The 22,812-nt window shown below is 39.2% G+C and overlaps 1 protein-coding gene across 4 annotated transcripts in view; it reads right to left on the bottom strand.

The window, feature by feature from the left end:
• Window positions 1–22,812, bottom strand: part of PAM (peptidylglycine alpha-amidating monooxygenase) — a 222,010-nt gene that overhangs the window by 23,670 nt on the left and 175,528 nt on the right. For 2 of the 4 annotated variants that reach the window (XM_074952904.1, XM_074952903.1), the window contains 3 exons: window positions 11,399–11,707; window positions 6,122–6,251; window positions 565–681 (listed from right to left, as the gene is read on the bottom strand). In XM_074952904.1, coding sequence (XP_074809005.1) covers window positions 565–681; window positions 6,122–6,251; window positions 11,399–11,707 — 556 coding nt within the window. The remainder of the gene's footprint in view (window positions 1–564; window positions 682–6,121; window positions 6,252–11,398; window positions 11,708–22,812) is intronic. The other 2 variants (XM_074952905.1, XM_074952906.1) reach the window with 1 other exon arrangement.

Below are 22,812 nucleotides of genomic sequence, written 5' to 3'. Positions count from 1 at the left end.
CAATCCATGACTGGTCTATTATCTACATTAGTGTCTAATTTTTTTCCCAAGAGCAATTCAAGATTTTGCTCATCATCTACAAAGCCCTGTGCCCCTACTACTATCTAAGATACTGAGATACCTCTATGCCCCACTGCTGCAGTCGGTTGGAATGCTCTTGTTGTCAGCATACAGGGTTAAAGTTACGGGCAGCTGGACTTTCTTGGTAAAGGGCCCTCAGCCCTGGTCCTCACATTCAATCCCTTGTGCCAACAAGAGCAGCCTTTACAATGCTCTGCCAGATACGTTTGCTCCATACGAGTATTTGTTAATTTGGGTCAGTAGATGAAGGGTATTGATTGTTAGGGACTGGAGGGAGACAATAGCAAAGTTGGTTTTCATCCATTGCCTGCTGTTCGCAATACTGGTTGATTTTTTAATTTTTTATAAATGAACCCAAATGTGAGAGAGATGATATGTGACATAAGTCTCAGAATAAAAAAAATATACTGATTAAACTCTTCAGGATGAAATGTAGTATACAAGAATATAAAAGTTTTATTAATAAAAGTAAATACAACTTACAGATTTTTGCCTGTGGAATCAAGAATGTCTGCATTACTTGGGTCTATTACAAGAATTGTGTTCTGTTCAATTGGTCCAAGTCCTCTTTGTTGATAAACAAAGCTACTGTCAAATGAACTATAAAGATATATTGAAATACAAAGTGAATATGTTAGAAGTTTCAGTTCACAAGAAAGATACATGACTTATATACATGACTTGTAGACTAATAAGGGAAAACTCTTAAATTTTGTAAGTTTTTATGCATTTTCTTATACTTCTGTATTATCACGGAAGTGTTTTGGATTGCAGCTCTTCTCACAGATGTCATTCCCTGTGACAGTGAATGTGTGTAATCAAAATGAGCAGACACAACCAAGACAATCCTGTATTTTCAATCATTGTTAAAAAAGCAAATTTCAGCTTCACTTTTTATTTTCTTTGCAATGACACAGAGAATTTTTGTTGTTTCATGCTTCTCAGAGTACTCATGAAGATAGTTGCCAAGAAAGTCTTAAACCTGAATTGTTAACTTACTGTGTTAATTTATGTAAATTTTCTGTGCACTTTAATATTCTTGCCGGTGTTTATTCCAGTAACACCTACTTTCTTTTTCTACCTTTCAGAAAACGTTTGGTAGAAAAGCATGTCATACTATGTACATGTCCCCTTTCCTACAACTGCACCCCCAAAATAACTAAGTATACAGCAAGTAAATTCAAGAACAAGCAAGATTTAGTTCTGCCATCTCAACTTTTAACCCAAAATTTAGGGAGCTAAGATTTCTTAAATTCACAGAAAGTGAATTTGAGCTACTTATATGAGGTCAAATTTCCACATGCTTAACTAAGAAGAAAGTATTAATGTACGTATCTCTGTCCATAAATTGATTTCAAAAAGTGCTCCGCATTCAAGGAAGCTAAGCACTAACGGTACGTGCATATAAGTGGAATTTTTCAAACCAAAAATTTAATCTAATTAGGTGTAGAAAATGTAATTTAATTTTGACTAAAATGTTTGAACATACTTGAATTACTATTACTTTTTCTTAAAAGCAATTTCTTAGTCCCTACTGAGTTCAATCCAATTGTGATCAATACATTTTGGTAAAAAGGAAGCTACTTTACAAAGCTTCAGACATGGCTGTGAATAAAACTATTAATACGCTGTACATTACAGCATGAGCGGTATAAATATTTAATGTTATGGGGAAGTTATCTGTCCACAGTTTTCCATTTGGGAAAGTGATAGACTACTCAGGTCTGTCTCACATCCATTGATTAGTTGGTTGATTTGTTTATTAAGTTTATACACAAACCACAATTAGAAAATCTTTAGGGTTATATTCCTGTGTCATTAAAACGTGCATGACCTGACACTACTTGTTATATCATCATCTAGGTTTTATTTTTTGAAAGGTACCAATAAATCCCTTCCTTTTCTTATAAACGATGATGAACAGGGTGGCAGTTTCTAGAACATTCCTCTTTTTTTTCCATCCTAAACTTAGGAGCTAGAGCCCTTTGTACAGAGGCAAGGTAATTTACTATTCAGTCACTGATCAAGACACAGACGAATGACAGATACATGGAATGGATTTAAGCAGCAGGCTGCAACTTTATTTAACAGTGGGAGGTGCATTATGTGTCCTGTCTCCTATTCTCTCTTACCAGGGATTTAACTGGGTCCAGTGCGATGTTCATGTCTCCCACCATACAACCAATAACTCAGGGCACATCTGCCTGGGCCTAAACCCCCATCCACACTGCCTGGTAGCTATTTCCTGCCTAATCTATTTGTTAAAGCCATGGAGCCAGTTGTTAGCCCCTGCATCTGACAAATGGACTTCGCTGTCCCTGAAAAAAAGCTCAGGCCTAAGATATTATACATCCTTGTGTGTGATCATGGACTTTCTTCTGTTTAAATGATTTGGGAGTGGGGGAGGAGAACAGAAATATGGATCATGCTGACTAATACTAGGTCTAAAATCAAACCCAGGAGGCATGATACTTAAATATCATGCTAGTAAACTCTCTGTTTACTCTCAACAGACTGATTTTGCTGGCAAGCATTCTGATCTAGGATCAGAGTACATCTGGAGTCCTCCATGTTATGCTGGTGGCTCTAATTCCACCCTTCATGTATTTCCATAATTACAACCCCACCTCCTTTGTTAACGATGTTGCTGATAACGCTAATAAAAAAATCCACTATTGGGAAGTGCTAAGGGCTTCTCTCTCCGAACGCTTAGTTTGTGGTAAACTGGAGTGTACAGCTGTTCCCGCAGTAGTCTGCTGTGCACTGAATACCTGGGGTAGATCCTGCTGCCATGCATTACAACTTCTGTAATGCATTTTGATCTACCGCTTCTTTGAAACTGGAATAGTTTAAAGCGCCTAGGGAACTTTTAATGCAGAGTAACAGGGTCCACACAGATAGCTAGTGTAGGATAGAATTACACCCCAGCTTGCTACAAAGTAATGTTCATACAGGCAAGCCCTAATACTATGATGAATCAGGCATGTACTCCATCAGAAAGCAGACAAGTCACCTTTGCAGAGCACCTGATTTCCACTGTCCTAGAGAGCATAGCTCCAGAGGTCACTTTCTGATTAGTTATCCCTCACAGTTGTAACACTTGGCACAGCATTTTAAATTCATATTTCTAGCCTTTGCTAATTAGAAATGCAGCTTTGAGAGGCACTCACACCACAGCAGACTTACAGTTCAAAAATCTGATTTAAATCCTGTATTACATATTTTATAAACCACATAACCAGACTGCCTTATTTCATCATAAAACTGTGAAGATACTCACTTTGATCAGTTACATAACTGACTGAATAGTTCTAGTCTTTCCCACTTTGAATAGCCCTTGCTTTATAAAAACAGGAAAAGCTGTTCTGTAGTGGTCGCACCGACAGGGTATTTGATTCACTTAAGAAAAAATGTAAAATCACCTCAGATTCACTGAAGCAACAGAGCAATTTATAAACTAACCCTGGATTATAGAGGTTAGCATTGTACAACAATATTAAACTGCCTAGTTTAGTGTTCTAAAGCAGACGGAGTTTGCATTATAAGCCATACAGACCTTTCACTCAGCTGCATTCTGCTGTCTGAGGAGCCTCCTTGTTATAGCACATATTAATAATACATGGGAACCATTTGTGCAGTGCTAAAGCTCTGCAAATTTGTGTTTGCTTCTTTCTATCTAGCATGCTGGTGAAGCACTCAATCAGTGAAAATGAATTGAACCCCAAGGCCAAGAATTCATCAAATTTATGATCTGATGAAGGTTATTATGTTCAATTAATGGCTTTGCATATTGGCAGCCAATCAGAAACATTAACTTAGTTAAGACTGATATTGAATTGTGTGTGTTTTCCTGCTTTGCTTCTTCTCCATGTTTCCTTCACCAGGCACATCTAACTCTGCATGTTTCCGTCCCAGTTCCCTCTTCCATCTCCATTGGTAGGGCTGACCTCACTTAGAATAGGCAGCATCCAATATAATGAATATGCTACGTGGGACAGAAACACGTCTTCAAAGGCTGAAAAGGCATTTTAAAACTGCTCCGTACATATACCAGACACTCATGATCATTATTGGTAGGTTCAGTTTCCAGGTGTATGTTCTGGACTTGGGGTGAATATATCACAATTGCCAAACTCTCAAAACACAAATTTCAGAAGTGACAAATGATGATAGGAGTCACACAGTAACAATAACTGCCAATTATTCTGAAATGTTTTTGATTCAACTTTTTCTTCAATGACACAAAAAACAGCATTTATGTGCATGTGTGGGAGGGGAGATGAAAAGAGTAACTTCAATATAAGCTCTTACTTGAAGCCTGAACAACACAACCTATGTATGCGTCACCCTTTCAAATCACACAGTCCATGTTTATAAACTTCAGATAGAAAGATCACTTTGAAATACTGCACAAGAGACTTAAAAGATTTATTTCTTATCCATCATAGTAGTCTATTGGCTAAAAGCTATAATCAAATGTACTGTTTTCATTACAAGGATAGGAGACAGCTTTCTCAAGCAAAGAAAGCTATAAAATAATTTATCAAAAAGTACAAACTTTTAGAGAGACTATTAATTATGATAAAATTAAATTTCACCACAAAGATTGAAACAAACATACTCTTAAGTGTCATGTTTATGTATACATATATGTAGAACAGGTTACTCGCAAGATACATTAAGCCATTTTTAGTAGAGATGCTGTGTTTTTTTCTTCCTGAATGTTTTAGAATTTATCCATACAATTTTAATATATAAATAGAAAAAAAGAGATAGTTACATATCACTTCAAATAACAAAATATATTAATATACTTTTCTGAATCAAGACAGAGCAGCCATATACACAAACACAACTTAGTTCTTCATTATTAGTAAGGATATGATTTAGTCACGGAGGTCACCGATTCCATGACTGACTAACCTCCATGACTTCTTCGGCTTCGGCCCTCGTGGCTGCAACAGGGACTGGGGTTGTCAGCCCTTGTGGCTGCATCGCAGGCTGTCAGCCCTGCACAGCAGAGGCAGAGCCTCAACCGGGTGGCAGGGCTCAGACTTCAGTTCCCCCCACCCCACCGCAATTCTTAGTAAAAGTCACGGACAGGTCGCAGGCTTCTGTGAATTTTTGTTTATTGTGCCCCGCCTGTCCATGACTTTTACTAAAAATAACCGTGACAAAATCTTAACCTTAATTATCAGTGAAACCTCCTTAGAAGTCTGAATAAAATAACTTCTTCTCATAACAAATTAGTCTTTTTCAATGCAGCAAACTGATTGCTGCCTCCTAGTATTTCAAAGAGACCACCAGCCACCATGACTGCATTTTGTTTACCTTGTTTGTGCAACACTATCAGTGCTATCAATTGTAAAATTCATACTTCTACAGGCTAAATTCTGTTCTCAGCTGCATGCTTAAATTGATTTCAACATCAGCCCCATGTCACAGATGCTCATTCAGGGGTAGAATTTGGCTTGAAAGACAGTAGGTGGGATTTTCAGAAGTGCTTAAGTAACTCATCAGCACCAGTCCCACTGAAAGTCAGTCACTCAGACACTTGGAAAATTCCATCCAGCGTACTGACTACCTGTTACAGGACAGCAGGAGGAACTAACTTTATGGTATGTAATACCAAAATAGTGGTTTATTTTTGATTTTTTTAATTGCTCATATTTTGCTACAAATAAGTTGCTCTTACTTTTGGGATCTCATTTTATTTCTCCCTTAAACCCCAAGCAGTGGAGAAATAGCAATTTTTGGAATGAGAAGTTTTATGGGAGCACAAAAACACTGAAGTTTTATCAAATTAGTGGATCAAATTTGTTTTGGGGAAGCACTACATGACACACTAGCCTTATCTTACTGTTCTAAGGATCTAGTAACTCGGGAGACTCAAAACTATGTCATCTAACCAGTCACCCTCCCCATATCTAACTATTGTAAGCAGGAACATTCTATGTCCATTTCCTGCCTAAAGAAAATATGTTGAACAAACAGCATAGTCAACTATTTAAATATACTACTCGATAGAACATCCACTTACTTTCCATCCCACATGTGATCACCCCTGTGGAAAATAACCAGGTTATTTTTAGGGTCCAGGGCCAGCCCAGAAACCTGGCCTAGTTTGAGGTTTACTCCAGGCCAGTCCACAGCCTCTTCTATGTGGAAATCTAAAAAAGAAATTCATGCAGTATATTAATGTGAAAATATGAAATTGGTAGAAAATTCACTGATTTATGATAGAAGGACATGCACATTTCCTTACATGCAATATTTCTATTAAATATTAAATTAAAACACACTTAAATGTGTTGCCATTTGATTCCAAGCAGTAACTTTCTTATGATAAATGTATATCATGCACAAGCAGTGGCATCCTGAGCTATGAAAAATGACAGAAAAATTGAGAACCTGCCTTTGATTTTATTCTCTTCTCCATCTTAATAGCATATATATGCACAGAATATTGTTTTATTATCAATTGTATGTTCCTAGTACACTGAAAGAATTAATAAAATATATACAAAATCTATCTCAAATAATCAGCATGTATAGTTTAGAGATAATTCTATTAACACCACATTAGTTTGGCATTTTACTAAAATACTTTTAATGTTTTCTAGTTTAATTTTAATTGGAATGGTATCAAAAGTGGGTGACTGAGAGCAAGCAGGGCAAGCCTATCATGTTTTTCAAAACAAAAATGTTGTATAAAAAACACAGGGAGGGAACAAGCAAGCAATACAAAAGAAAAACAATGATGTGACCCAAACAAACTAGCAGTACCTTGCAGGATTTACTTATGTGCTTTTGGGAGTCAGTCACCTCCTTTACTATAGTCCGCATATCCTGAGATCGCGCATTACATAGTCCCAGGTAATTTACTGACAAAAAGAGCTAGAAATTATAATGAAGTATCTGAAAAGACCTAAAAAAAGTTGGGGTGGGATAGGTAAGGAGGGAATATCTGTCCTCATTTATCTCGTGACCCACTTTACATCTGAGGACATAAATATCTGGTAATTTTTACATAAGCCAGATCTGATTTTGACACTATATATCAAAAGCATAGTAATATAACAAAAGAGCCATTCTACTAATTTGAGTCAGTCTCCTTGTTTGTACCAAAAAAGAAAAAGAAATATGAAACTAGGAACATTTAAAAAATACTGACTTTGGTCAATTTTGTTTGTGGTTTAATTTTTTTTTTTTTTTGCTTTTACCTCAAATTTTCTGCAGTAACAAAATGATTTCAGTACTGAAGATTTTTTTTTCCCACCTTGTTCTTCAAGGAGTGAAATTAAATGAATCCAGGGACTTCTTGGCCTAAACAAAATAATTTAGAATCGCCTCTGAAATCCTTATGTCCCAAGATCTAGCATTCAACCATCTTTTGGGTCCTATATTGTCCATCCCAATCCAGGTTGGATTTACAGTGTAATACATACACTACCAAAGCCATTAGTAACGACGGCTATAATCTCAGAGTTAGTCATTATGATTTACACTTCCAGTGGCATCATATACACTATACTTATTTTCAAAAATGTGATGTAGCATTTTAAGTTTATAATGTAAATACCAGAGATTGATGAGTCTCTTGTATGACCCATCACTCTACTTGCAATGGTTTTGTTGTCTGAATTCCTGAGGGTAGCCAACAAAGCATAATCCATGCAGAACCTGAGTTATGTCCTTCAACAGTGAGATCAAGAGTGCTTTTGGTCTTGTTTGGTGCTCAGTATTGTTTATTTGTCTACATACACGCAGACATGATGCAATAGGAAAATAAATTGTATTTCTATATGACAACTGCTTCTCTAGAGGAGTATGTTTTTAAAATCCAAGTCTTTCTATTTTTATGTGAGGAAAAAGTAAGTCACTTGTAAAACGAGACAATCAGATCTGTGAAACAATATCTACTGCTTGGCTTCTGAAAGAGAAGAACAATTAGAACATACAAGAACAGATTCACAGGGTAATGGTTTGCCATAGTTTACATTTAATTTTATTGCAGTAGTGCAGATATTAAATCCAAATATGGTATTGTAAATACCCATTTTTAAATATAAGCTCTAAAGTCATTTGAACAATTCCTTCTTGCTTAAGTTTGAAAGGAAAGATCACCCCATTACAAAATATTACAGCTAGATTTTTTCCTTCATGGAAAAATGTGATTTCTTCCATACAGGAAAATGGTAAAAAGTTTCATGAGGCAGCATTATATTAAGAAGAATATCTTAATGGCAAGTATCCACAAAGCAACACTTTGTGATGTGCTGGAAAAGTTTCTGTACACATGAACAAACAGAGAATCGCCACTCATTTTTTCGCATAAGAGTTTTTCTTGCTTAAAAATATATTCTGTAGGCAGAAGGGGAGGGAAAAGGGAGACGACAGGAGAGGCTCCTCTTTCCCCAAAGGGCTTGAGTTAAATTTTCCCCTCTCATTTTCTGCATGGTATAGTTTCCCCTCAGGCAGCTGAAACCAGAACCCTGTTCTGCAGACTAGGCCACTGAGAACAGCAGAATGAAGAAGGAAAATAAAAAATAAAACATAAAACTCTTCCCATTTTTTTGCAGGGTGGGGGGAGGTGTCCCCGAAGCACTTCTTTTCCTTCTCACACTTCTTTTCACTGGTTCTGTCATTAAGTTGAGCCTGAGGGAGCTCAAGGTGAAAAAGGCCCCACCCATACATGTCTCCTTCACTCTCAACAAGATCTATTGCTCAGTTACATCTTGATTCCATTTCTTCTCCCCCAAAGCCTTGTTCTTTTGGTGCACTTTCAAGTAATCAAAATCAAAAGAAGTTTAGCACAGCAGAGGAAAATGAAAATAGCAAGGAAATAAGTAACCACACATAAGATTACTGAACTAGATAACACAGTTTGGCCAGCCAGTGTGGACAGAACCAAATCATGTTATAACTGGGTTTAAGTTGATATTTTCAACTCTAGGTGTGTGTTTCTCTCTCTGCGTAAGCCACTGTTGAAAGGTCTAAGTAGATGGGTTGAGAGACTTTTACAACTTGAGTGTGGAGAAACAAGAAAGAACAAATATGTTATATAGGGATTAAAATTACATAGATCTCTCACGCAGCACAGTTTTTGACATGGAACTAAGATAATAAATTTGATCACATTTGCAAGAACCAACAAATTAAGAGTCAAGGACAAACATCTCGGAGCCTGGTTTTGTCTTCCACCTTCCATTTGCTGTGCGACTCTTGACTACTTCATCTCAGAGGAGCATCCAAGTCAGAGCGCTCGAGGTATTCTTCACTTGCAGATAGCAATTCTTTGTATCCAAGACCAATGTTGGAAACAACACAACTTCTCTAGTTTGCACAGAACATAGGAGCCAGCTTCTCAGTGGTGTAAAGACATTGTGAGTACATCACTCTGTACTCTGCATCCTCCATTGGCTCAGCTCCAAATCTACTTGTTTTGCCAGTTCAGGGTCTTAGTTATAATCTTCAAAGCCATCAATGGTTCAGGACCCAGCTATATCAACCACCACATCTCCATCCACAACACACCAAGATACCTGCACTTTTAGATAATGCAGATAGATTCACAGATTCCAAGGTTGAAAGGGACCAGTCTGATCATCTAGTCTGACCTCCTGTATAACACAGGACATACATTTTTCCCTAAGTAACTACAGCCCATCTTTTAGAAAAACATTGTATTGCATTTAAAAATGGTCAGTGATGAAGAATCCACAACAACCCCTCGGTAAATTGTTCCAATGGTTAACTACTCTCACCATAAGAAGTTTAAGCCTTATTTCCTGTCTGAATCTGTCTAGCTTCAACTTCCAACCACTGACCCATGTTATACCTTTCTCTGCTAGACTGAAGAGCCCATTATTAAATATTTGTTCCCCTATAGATATCTATGGACTGTAATCATGTCACCCCTTAACCTTCTCTTTGTTAAGCTAAATAAATTGAGCTCTTTGAGTCCATTAATATAAGGCAGGTTTCTAATCCTTTAATCATTCTTGTGACTCCTTTTTGAACCCTCTCCAATTTAGCAACATCTTTCTTGAAGTGTGGGCACCATAACTGAACACAGTATTCCAGCAGCAGATGCACCAGTACCAACTATAGATGTAAAATAACTACTGAATTTTCCGTGCACTAGCACCAGTTGAACTTCACTGTCTTTAATGGTGCTATTCCTGATTTACACTTGTATACGGGAGAAGAAAATCAGGGCCATAACAGTGAACACTCCTCATCCTTTCCTCCCTGCCTCTCTTGCCTATAACTGTGGCTGTATTTCATTTAAAAGCAAGTAGCAACACCTAATACTAGAAGTCCATATCTCTGGTACTCTATTAAATATTAAATCCTGTATTTAGCAATTATTACACTGTATTTGAACTGCATGTGAGCAGAAAGCATTCCATGCTCATATTTTAAATTGCAAATAAAAATCAAATGGATGATGAATAATTTATGTTTGTAAGGAAAATGTATTTGGAAACAGCAAGCTGGCTGTTTGCAACATAAAGGCAGCCTGGGCTGCTACAGCTCACACACACCAATGGCTGCCATGCATACATAACAGATACTCTTCACATGCTGTATTATCTGCCTTTCCACATTAGCGAGACTAAACACAATCAATATCACAGAGACCACAACACAAGAAAAACAAATATGCTTTTATGGTTTTTGCTGTCATAGAAACCTGATGGGAATGAGTTTTAATCTGCTAATTAGAGTAGCCAATCCTGGTTTGAAATAAAGAAATAAATATTGACTTTCTGGACCATTCCTCAATAATAACTACTTTTCTTCATTTAGGGGAAAATAGTTAGTGGAACTACAAGAAATAGAGCTTGTAAAATCTTGATGTTTGACAAGTCAAGTCAGCTGAAAAAAAGTCAACAAGGGTGTGAAGATCGCCCCCATTAGTCATTTCAATGAAGCCAGTTGCAAAAAGGGAAAAATAAAACACTTGAATTCACTACTATATCCATATTTGTTTACATCTATTTAGCAGAATGCCAAATTAACCACAATTTATTCAACCCTCAATGTTTCAATTTAACAGCCCAAAAAGTGAACTATTTGGATTTGATTATTCTAACTCAATTTTTCCAGTACACTATAGCCTTTTGTGATAATGGGAGGGAAAAGTTTATGATTTATTATCATCGAGAGATGTAAAAAGACACTTTTCATCATTAGATATTTTTGTGAAAGTATTTCAAGCATCAACTGATATTCCCTTCAGATTTTGCTAATGTGGATCACAGCTCCTACTTTGCAGTAGTACATTACTTAAAATGAACCCCTAACCCACCTCCAGTATGTTCTTTTTCCGAGCTTCCCTCACCATGCTGTAAAGAGACATGCCTGTTCTCTGGTGGCCTCAAGGTGGATTCTAGTCTGTGAAATTTGTGAATTCTGTTTCTGGCGAGACTAGTATTGGCCCTTTCATCGTGATTTGTAACCTCTCTGGCATCAAACCAGCCAAGATCCTTCTTTTGGACTACATTAGCAATCTCAGCTACAAGATCTGATTCTGCTTTTTCGGTAGGGTTATACTTATGCACATGAACAACATCTTCCCTTTCTCCTAGCAGCTTGGAAATGAGTGAATAGAAATCACCTGTACAGAAAAGAGAAAAGATAAGGGGGAGGGGGGGAGGAGATTATAATAGATTATAAAGTTTTCTACAGTTTTAGCAAACTACAGTAATATAAAAAAGTATTCATACAGTCATTGTTATGGCTAGTGCATGAAGGAACTGTTTTCAGTCTTTCATAAATTTTAATGAAGAAAGCCTATGGCATGAAGAGATATCAACCCTTTATTAGCCTTAATTTACATAATAATGTCCAATTTTTCCTGACATTTCAGGACCAAAAAAGAAAACATCACCTCTCTAAAGATGTTCTTAGGGACAAAGGAATGCGTCCATGATTTCAACAAGAATTTCAATAGAGGATATTTACAGAGCACTCTGCTGGATTCAGAAGCCAGAGTACTGCAGACTTATAAAAGAAAGATGAGAATTCTGTAGTCTTGTCAATGTTATCATTTCTGAAGTCAATAATGATAATAGGCATACCTTTCAAAATACCTTTTTTTTAAAAAAAAGTATTATTGCTTAAGAAGCCCAGGCTACAAGAAAGAAAACCTAATCTGCAATAATTTCAACATAATGTGCTGCAGAAAGCAGACTCACTAGCTACTAGATATATTTACAAACAATTTTTAATTAGACATAGTAGCATTCTTCAGTCCATTACTGCAGATTGCAGAAGACTCCTTCCTAAAAATCATTCCCCAAGCAAACAGGAAGCAGTTGTACCTACAGTATTATAACAAATCAGCATGCTTTCCCATAACCTACCATGCCTGTATCAAGTTCTAGAATGTTGGTCCAAGAACACAGAAAAAGAAAAATTAACCTACGTGTAAATGTAGATTTTTTTTTTTTTGCCAAAAATCAGTTTTAACCGCACTGATTTATGTTTAATCTTGTAAACAGACTTAAAATGGTAACAGTGGGGGCTATCCTTAGGGATTCTGCTGCTCTAAGCCAAACTAGCCTATATATACTCCACCAGCTTGCAGTCACCCACACAATAACTGAACATTTTGCTGCTCTAAGCAAATGTCAGTTCTGTCTGTATGTTACAGCCAGAGGGGAACAGAAATTCAGCAAACAAATTATGCTTCTAATTTGTGGTAAATATATAGTGATTTCATTTCATTCTACGTACACCTAATGAGGAGATAAGTTATGATTAAGGAATTCATTATTTAATTTTTAAATTACACTCAGAGTACCATATACATTTTTAAAAAAGTTTTACATTAAGTATTAGGAAGTCAGAATGATAACTAAGTTTCAACTCATTCACTGATAATTCATGATCATTAACTTGGTAAGGGGGAAATTAAGTTTTTCAAAAAAAAAAAACCTAAGAGATTCTGTCATGTTTATAAACGGTCCTGGTTCAATGATTTCAACTAGGCTTCCAATCTCTGGCCTTCAAAGAGGAATATCCCAGGTGAAAACTTCTGTCGGATAATAATTGCTGAAGTAATAGGGCCAATTTCAGCAAAATGAACAAAGCAAATTAGACCTGAACAAAATTTGTTATGCCATCTCTGCTAGTATGCCTCATAAAACCTATTCTAAATGGCAGTCTACTGCTAAACTCAACTAACCTGTCCAAATGCAGATTTACAAACCAACAACCCCAGACATTTAAAAACACATTTCTATAATCAGCTTTGCCTACAATATATATTTATTCTTCCTCAGGGTCTATTTGGGTTTGTAGCTGGGGCAGTTAGCATGGGCCGCCATTCCCATTGCCTGCGCTACTGCAGCTAAGCTACTATTTTTGTCCATCACATTGTACTCTGTGAAGGGGAGAAGGACTCAGGTTGCTGGATTCTTAGGCAAACAGAAAGGAGGGCTTTATTTCTGACTAAAAGGCAGCCCCGTCAGCACAGTCCTAATAATTCTGAATTACATTTGAGCAGCTCTCTTTTCATTTTAGTTTTTGCTCTGCAGCAGGGATTGCCTGGAGCAGCAGTTCTCCATCAGGGGTCTGAGGTCCCCTGGGGGGGCTACAAGCAGATTTAAGGGGATCTGCCAAGCAGGGCTGGAATTAGACTCACTGAGGCTCAAGGCAGAAAGCCGAAGCCCCACTGCCCCAAGCTCAGCCACCCGGGCCTGAGCAGCTTCGCTTCCTGGGGTCCCCTCCCTGTGGCATGGGGTCCTGGGGTCAATTGCCCTGTTTGCTTCCTCCTACTGATGGCCCTAGCACAGGTGTACCGTGGAGTTTTTATAGCATGCTGGGGGTGGGAGGGGCCTCAAAAAGAAAAAGGTTGAGAATCCCTGGCCTGGAGCAAGCCTGCTTGCACTATTGAGGCTCTGGGGGAATTGGCAGATGCAGTGGAGACAGAACTGGAACTGTCTGGGTCTTCAGAGACTTTGACACACCCTCTTCTTGCCAGTGACTAACAGGACTACTTATACCTCTAAAGCTACTAATAGGGTGAAGGCCTGCTGCATGGAATCAATATGAGGATCTGTGGATCTGACTATGAAAGAGAAAGACTTAACAGGAGGGCAAACAAACATCCAGCAGCGATTGAGAGAGAATCCTTGAGACATGGCCATGTGGTCTGAGGAGATACAACAAAAAGGCCAATCTAGTAAGCAAGAATTGCATTTAAGAGTGCTGGGGAAAGGTATGTCAAAGAGTCTAAGGGAAAGAAGCACCTGTTTGAGAAAGAAAAATTAAAGAATCCTGGGAAAAAAGGGTTGGGTAGAAAAATCTATGTTGGAGAGGTTACAGGTTTTTTGAAGGAGGGAGAAGGGCAGGAGAGATCTTGGTGGATCAGTAAATTGTCTGGATCACTACTGGTAGTTGGCATATCAATTATCATGCTTATCGCCAAAAACAGCCAGGTCAATAGGTCTCTAGCGGGCCTATGCAGCAGCCTTAGCACAACTAAGCCAGAAGGGATATGTGTTTGAGCGACCACAAGAAGGGAGTCTTTCCCTGCATCCTTCCTGAAAAGATCTCTGTTGAAACTGTTGAGGAAAGTGGTTTTAGAAAAGAAGGAAGCTTATCTATATTTGCCCTCTGGAGGTGTTTGTCAGGACCTTCAAGCATGTGGACTTCACAAAAACACATCTGTCTAATTAATAGTCTCAGGAAACCCCTTGCTTAACCTTTGAAATTGCTTACTTGACCAGTTTTTTTGATTAATATGTTATTGTCATACTAACACAATAAATAAGGGGGGAGAAGTTTGGGCTAGTTGGATCACCTCATGGACACATCTGAGGATCCCCAATGCCAGACAGAAGAAAGGCCATCAGATGTCTGTCGTTCTACCACTTTAAAACCATGCCAGACTTTGGTAATTATTGAGGGTTGGAGTGTTTTTACTACCCTGTTGTAGATATGTGTTAAGTGCTTGAGACTAAATACAGCGTAGCTTTAAGTAAGAGCACTCTTGTATTATACTGCTTGTGTCAACCATCTATCAGCTGAACGGCCGTGTCCCCATTGATTTATTTCCTGCCACCGCCTTGCCAAGAGTAAAAGTTACCAAGAGCTTTATGTTCAGAAAACCCCAGGTTACAATATGGCTATGTATGAGAGAGATTTTAATGAATTTGTATTCCAGTCAGACTTAATCCATGTCATTGCCCATGCTACTCAATTTGAGACTACATTTACTAAAATATATTTTTGCAATCTTCAGATTCACAGTTTCTTTTAAAAATCTAGCTTTTCTATTTTTTAGAACAAAGAAGAGACCTTCATGTTATGAAATGTGATAAGCCAGCTGCATCCACATAATTATTTTCCTTAATATAAAATCAGGTATCATTCTAATAAAAAAATATTTTCCTTGACAATGTGGTTCTCATTTGTGTCATGCTTTTACTGGAATATATCTTCACTTATATCTGTAGTTTTATGATTGGTAACTGCTGCTGGACAGTCTTTTGAATGTTACAGAAAGTAAATAGGGAAAGTCCCTAAACAGTTAAACATAACATTACTTCACAAACCACATAAGCCTAATGGTAAATCCAGTGAAGACTGAGGATATGTTTACACTGGCAAGTTTCTGTACCACAAGTTATACCACTTTTATTAAAACGCTGGAATTAAACCGCTGTTGTGTGTCCACACTGTGCTCCTTGTAATGCTGGAGTACATCCACAATAGCAGCTCTTGCAACGGCAAAGACAGCAGTGCATTGTGGTAGTATCCCACTGTACAACTGGCCACGCGGTGCTTTGAGAAGGGTTTGCAATGGGGCAGGCACAAGTCACATGATGCAGGTTTCATGGGCATCCTATTACATTGCCAGCTACTTTTCAACTGAAGTGTGTGTGTGGGGGGAAGTGTGTGTGTGTGTAGGAAGGGGAGAGAGAGACTGTGTGTTCTGGGGGACAGAGAGTGTGTCAGCATGCTGTCATGTATTTTCAGACAGTGGCAGGAAGCAATCAGTCCTGAGGCAGGGGGAGGGGGAAACCTCGACATCAGTCCCCGCCTCCCTCCCTGGGCGCTCTCTCTCTCTCTCACACACCTGCCTCTGTGTTCAACAGCATGAGCATTCCACATTAATGGTTTGCTTTGTGTCCTGGAGCAGATCAGCACAGCACGCAACGGCCGTCAGAAACGGTGCTTTGAAAGGGGAGGGGTGCATGCATCTAGGGCAGCCGAGTTCAAAACAGTGAGCAGAGCAGTCACTTGAGGCATTATGGGACAGCTCCAGTGGCCAATTACAGTGCAGAAAGCAATTAAATGTCTGCACTGGCAATAGAGCGCTGGAGCCTCTGCTCAAATAGCCTTACGACTCTCATCAAGGTGGTTTTTTTTGCAGTGCTGCAACTGAGGAGTTTCTACGCACAAAGTGGCCTGGCAGCGTGTACATGTCTGCAGTTTGAGTGCAAAAAGTTGCTTTACTGCGCAGAAACTTGCCAGTGTAGACAAGCCCTGAAACATCCCATTTAAACTGAGTACTTGTTTTATTACTCTCTCTCTGCTCCTGGAATATGCAGTCTATTCCCACTCCCATGACTTTCTCTGCTCTAATTCTCTCTTGGATCACTGGCAATCTGGTTTCTCCCCTTTCTGCTACACTGAAAAGGTATTTGCCAAGGCCATCAACAATCTCCTTCTGATCTAATCAAAGGACTTCTCTGTTTTCATCTTCCAGCAGCCACTTTCAGCATGGTCAATCAGCATCGCATTTTTGAGCATAATGCCATCATGTAAAGTCCTGGTTCTCGTCCTCCTCTAACTCCAGCATTTTTCAGTGGCTCCACCTCCTCAGGGTTAGATCAGTCCTCCTCCCCCTTTCTCCCCATACTCTGTCCAGCGGTCCTCAGATATCACCTCTAGACCGAAGACTCCTAAAAATCCCTCAGCCTCTCAGACCTACACCTCTCTATCCATCATTTAATTCAGGGTGTCTCAGATCAACTCAGGTTCAGAATGGTGGAACCTGAACTTTCTCTTCCCTTTCAAGCCTCCCTCTTTCTGCATCAGTATCAATAATTCCACTATTCTCCCTGTCATCCAATTTGTAACCTCTATACTATATTGAGCACCTCTCTCCTCCTTTGCCCCTGATTCAGGCTGTCTCTAAGTAATAGTGCCATTGAGTTCTTCCTCTGCTACATCATTTGTAAGATCCAGAACTGCACTAAGAAGTTCAGGCAGCCTGAACAATGTATTTCTAGCAATCCCAAAATACCATTGTGTGCAAGAATTATATACAAAAAAATTACATTAAAATATTTTAAGATTGCATTTAAGTCAGGCGTTGAAAAGTTAGGAAAGGTCAGAATTAATGTTGCTTGTGCTACCTTAATTCGTCCCTCAAGTGCATTATGATACAGTCTTTAATTATATGATCACACGTTATTTTTCCACAGGAACCCCTGCATCATTCTGTGAATGAGGAGCTATTTAATAGCTCTTTGTACCCTCCTCATTTAGTGTGTGGCCTCAGGCCTTATTTACTGCACACTATCCAAACCCTAACTGAATAAAAAAACTATTAATTTTGTCCTGGGTGTCTCACCATTGTATAAATGTTTTACAAACATTAGTAACTATCTGCACAACACACCTGTGAGATTAGGGGGTATTACTATCACTGTTTTACAGATGGAGAACCGAGGCACAGAATAATGAAGACCAAAATTGGCAAAAAAATTATCCACTAATTTTGGGTGGTCAACTTGAAACACTAGACACTGATTTTTCAGAATACTTATTATATAACACAGAATATGTTCAAAGCACACGTCCAATCATTTCAACTGCATTGAAAGGGCTCAGAACTTCTGCAAATTTGGCCCCGGGTGTTTCATGTTGGGCACCAGAACACACAGTTAGTGTGAGGAACACAAAATTAGTGACCATCTACGAAAAATTTGGTTTATGTGACTTGCCCAGCATCTCACAGGAACTCTGTGGCAGAGGCAGGGATACAATCCATTTCTCCAGGGTGGCACAGAACTGCCTTAACCATGAGACTGTTCTTTCTCTCCCTGCAACCCTCTGCCTTATTCACTATACACCTTCCAACTTCTGCAACAAATGAAGCAGGGTCCTTCACTACACAACCCTGGTTCAGTCCCAGAGCAGATCCAGCCTGTGCACTGAATGAGGCAGGAGTCCTGTGGGGAAAATAAGATGTGGTCATGTAATTAAAGACTATTATAATGCATATGCACAGTGGGGCTTAATTAAAGTTGCAGGGCAACCTTAATTCTGGAATACCCTAACTTTTGAATGCTTGACTTTGCAACCTCAATGTTCTTTTAAATGAAGGGGGGAGGGGGAAGTATGTAATTTCCTAATTTAAAAAAAATTGAAAAAACACCAATTTAGAACCATACAGACTCCCAACTTGGGTCACTAGCAGGGTCGGACCTTTAGATCCACAGCACAGACCTCTGCTATTTGATCTAAGGGAATAACTGATAGCAGTGGTAGGTTGCCGTCCCCTATGTGGATCAGCCATTAAAAGGGGCTGAGACACATGCTTTCCCAAGGGATTTCACAGATACTTGCTGACAGCAGAAGAACAGTGAGACTGAGGAATCTCAGGTTCAGTTTCAGGTGTAGGGTAAGAGGTACTATATGTATGAAATATTTACAGTCCTAGATTCCTTAGGCCCAGACACAGGGACGCTTTTTTTTTTTAAAACTGTTGGTGCCCATTAAACATTAATGCTGATTACTAAAATGAAAAAAAAAAACAAAAACGAAACTTCTTTCTATATATATATATATATATATATATATATATATATATATATAAAATTCTACAACAAAACCATAACTAATCTAATGTCTTCCTTCAGTCTCTCTGGTTTATTTACTTTAAATCAATTAACAGTTCACAGTAGCTTTTCCAGTGAAAGATTTTTTCACAACAATATTTTGACACCAATACTGGACTCCGAGATCAAATATTTCTTCCTTTCTGTTCTTCTTCTTTCAGCACACACTGTTTCAAAGGAAACTTTTCCCTTTGTGATTAAATCAGATGCACAAAAAATGAGAGAGCTTCCCATTACTACAAGGATGGCCTGAAATCATGAGCTTTAAATTTGTAATCCAAGCCATGGCAGTTTGATAAACTATCACCTGTATCTGACTATTCTGTTAGGAAACAAATTCTGTAACTGTCATTCACCAGGCTTCCTACAGCTTTCTAGAGTATTCAGAATTGCAGTTGATAGATGCGTTCACTAAGTAAGCGATACCTTGCTGCTTTTTTTAAGCTAAGGGCTGGGGAAAGCTGACAGGTGCGGAGGAACACACGGTTTGGATAGAGTCATCCTTTAGGGAATGACTTATTAAAGGGGACAATGTATGTCCTAGTAAAAAGAAGAGGACAGAATTTGCTAATGTACAAGTAGGAACTGAAGAGAAACAGTCAAATGAAAGAGTCCCATTCAATTACATCACATGAACATGCTTGTATATAAGTGCTAGAAGTCTAAATACTAAGATGAGTAAACTTGAGTGCCTGGTATTAAATAAGGATATTGATATAATAGGCAACACAGAAACTTGGTGGACTGACAATAATCTACGGGATATGGTAATACCAGGGTACAAAATATATAGGAATGACAGAGTAGGTCATGCTGGTGGCAGAGTAGCCAGTATATGTGAAAGAAAGCATAGAGTTGAATATAGTAAAAATCTTAAATGACTCAAACAGTACCACAGAATCAATATGGTCAGAAATTCCAAGCTTGAATAAATAACAGTATAGTAGTAGGGATACACTACCAACCACCTGACCAGGATGGTAATGGTGACTGTGAAAGGCTCAGGGAGATTAGAGAGGCTACAACAACAGAAAACCCAATAATAATTGGGGATTTCAACTATTCCCATATTAACTCAGAACATGTCACCTCAGGATGAGATGCATAGATAAAATTTCTAAACACCACTAATGATGGCTCCTTGCAGTCTGGGAACCCACAAGGGGAGAGGCAATTCTTGATTTAGTCCTAAGTGGTGCACAGGGTCTGGTCCAAGAGGTGCATATAGTTGAACCGCTCGGTAATAGCAACCATAATGTAATTAAATTGAAAATCCTTGGAGGGAACACACACCAAAGAAATCCCCACAGTAGCATCTAAGTTGAAAAAGGAGAACACAAAAATGAGGAGTCTAGTTAAATGGAAATTAAAAGGAACAGTCACAAGAGTGAAATGCCTGCAAGCTGCATGGAAACTTCTTAAAAGCACTACAATAGAGGCTCAAACTATATGTACCCCCTGCACCCACCCAAAAAAAAACAAAAGCAGTAAGAGGACCAAAAAAATGCCACCATGGCAACAACAGAGTAAATTAGGCAGTTAGACACAAAAAGACATCTTTTAAAAACTGAAAGTCAAATCCTACTAATTAAATAGAAAGGAACAAACTCTGGCAAATCAAGTGTAAAGGTACAAAAATGAATGGCACATTTTTTAAAGTACAACAGAAGCAGGAACAAAATCAGTGGGGTCACTGGACACTCAAGGTAGTAAAAGAGCACTCAAGGAAGACAAGGACATTGCAGAGAACCTAAATGAATTCTCTGCATCAGTTGTCACTGCAGAGGATGAAGTTTCCCATACCTGAGCCATTCTTTTTAGGTGACAAATCTGAGGAACTCTCTCAGATTGAGGCATCAGTAGATGTGGTTTTGGAAAAATTGATAATTAAACAGTAATAAGTAACCAGAACCAGATGGTATTCACCCAAGAGTTTTGCAATTTCAGAACTATTAACTCTGGTACGTAAGCTATCACTTAAATCAGTCTCAGTACCAGATGACTGGAGGATAGCTAATGAAACACTGATTTTTAAGAAAGGCTCCATAGGCAATCCTGGCAATTACAGGCCAGTAAGCCTAACTTCAGTACCAGGCAAACTGGCTGAAACCATAGTAAAGAGTAGACTTATCAGATACACAGATGAACACAATATGTTGGGGAAGAGTAAACATGTCTTTTGTAAAGGGAACTCATGCCTCACCAATCTATTAGAATTCTTTGAGGGAGTCAACAAATTGTAGACAAGGTTGATCCAGTGGATAGAGTGTACTTGACTTTCACAAAGCCTTTGATAAGGTCCCTCACCAAAGTAGGCAGTCGTGGGATAAGAAAGGTCCTCTCAGTATCAGTAACTGATTAAAAGATAGGAAACAAAGAGTAGGAATAAACAGTCGGTTTTCACAGTGGAGACAGGTAAATAGTGGGGTCCCCCAAGGATCTGTACTGGAACCAGTGCTGTTCAACATATTCAGAAATTATCTGGGAAAAGGGGTAAACAGTGAGGTGGCAAAGTTCACAGATGATACAAAATTACTCAGGAAAATTAAGTTCAAAGCTGACTGTGAAGAGTTACAAACAGATCTCACAAAACTGGGTGACTGGGCAACAAAATGGCAGATGAAATTCAATATTGATAAGTGCAAAGTAATGCACATTGGAAAATATAATTCCAACTAGACATATAAAATATTGGGGTCTAAATTAGCTGTTATCACTCAAGAAAGAGACCTTGGAGTCATCATGGATAGTTCTCTGAAAATATTTGCTCAATGTTCAGCAGCGGTCAAAAGAGCTCACAGAATGTTAAGAACCATTAGGAAAAAAATGGTTACTTACTTTCTCGTAACTGTTGCTCTTCGAGATGTGGTGTTCATGTCCATTCCACTTTAGGTGTGTGTGCACCGCGTGCACGAGTGTCAGAAACGTTTCCCCTTAGCGGCTTCCGTCGGGCCGGCGGGCCCCCCCGAGTGGCCCCACTGCGCCCCGCATATGTACCCCCACCAGCCCGACCCCCTCCAGTTCCTTCTTGCTGGTGACTCCAACAGAGGGGTAGGAGTGTGGCTGGTGGAATGGACATGAACACCACTTCTCGAAGAACAACAGTTATGAGAAAGTAAGTAACCGTTTTTTCTTCTTCGAGTGCTTGTTCACATCCATTCCACATTAGGTGAATTACAAGCTTACCTCTGGAGGAGGGTAGGAGTCACGGAACAACTGCTCGGAGGACCACTCTGCCAACTGCCGCGTCCTCTCTGGCTTGCTGGTTGACCGCATAGTGGGTCGTGAAGGTGTGCATCGAAGACCAGGTGTCTGCTCTGCAGATCTCCTGGATCAGGACCTGTGCCAGGAACGCCGTGGAAGTCGCCTGCGCCCTGGCCAAGTGGGCCAGGGCTGCCAGAACACCTGCGAGCTCATAGCACACCTGGATGCAGCTTGTAATCCAAGACTAAATCTGCTGTGCCGACACTGGGAGGCCTTTTAACCTCTCAGCCACAGCCACAAAGAGCTGCATGGATTTGCGAAAGGGCTTGGTACGCTCCAAATAGAACACCAGCGCTCGACGCATACCCAAGGTGTGCAAGCTGCGGTGACTCGAGTCCGTATGGGATTTTGGGAAGAACACCGGCAGACGAATGTCCTGGCCCAGATGGAATTGGGACACCAACTTAGGGAGGAACTTGGGGTGCAGCTGAGCTGCACCTTGTCCTTGTGAAATACTGTGTATGGTGGCTCAGAAGTGAGGGCCCTCAGTTCGGACACCCTTCTGGCCGAGGTAATGGCAACCAGAAACGCCACCTTCCAGGAAAGGTCAAGGAGAGAACAGGTAGCGAGGGGCTCGAAAGGGGGTCCCATGAGTTTA

The sequence above is a fragment of the Natator depressus genome, chromosome 5, assembly GCF_965152275.1.
Source record: "Natator depressus isolate rNatDep1 chromosome 5, rNatDep2.hap1, whole genome shotgun sequence".
Taxonomy (NCBI): Eukaryota; Metazoa; Chordata; order Testudines; family Cheloniidae; genus Natator; species Natator depressus.
The sequence above is the reverse complement of the archived record's forward strand: the minus strand, read 5'-3'. Positions and strand labels throughout refer to the sequence as shown.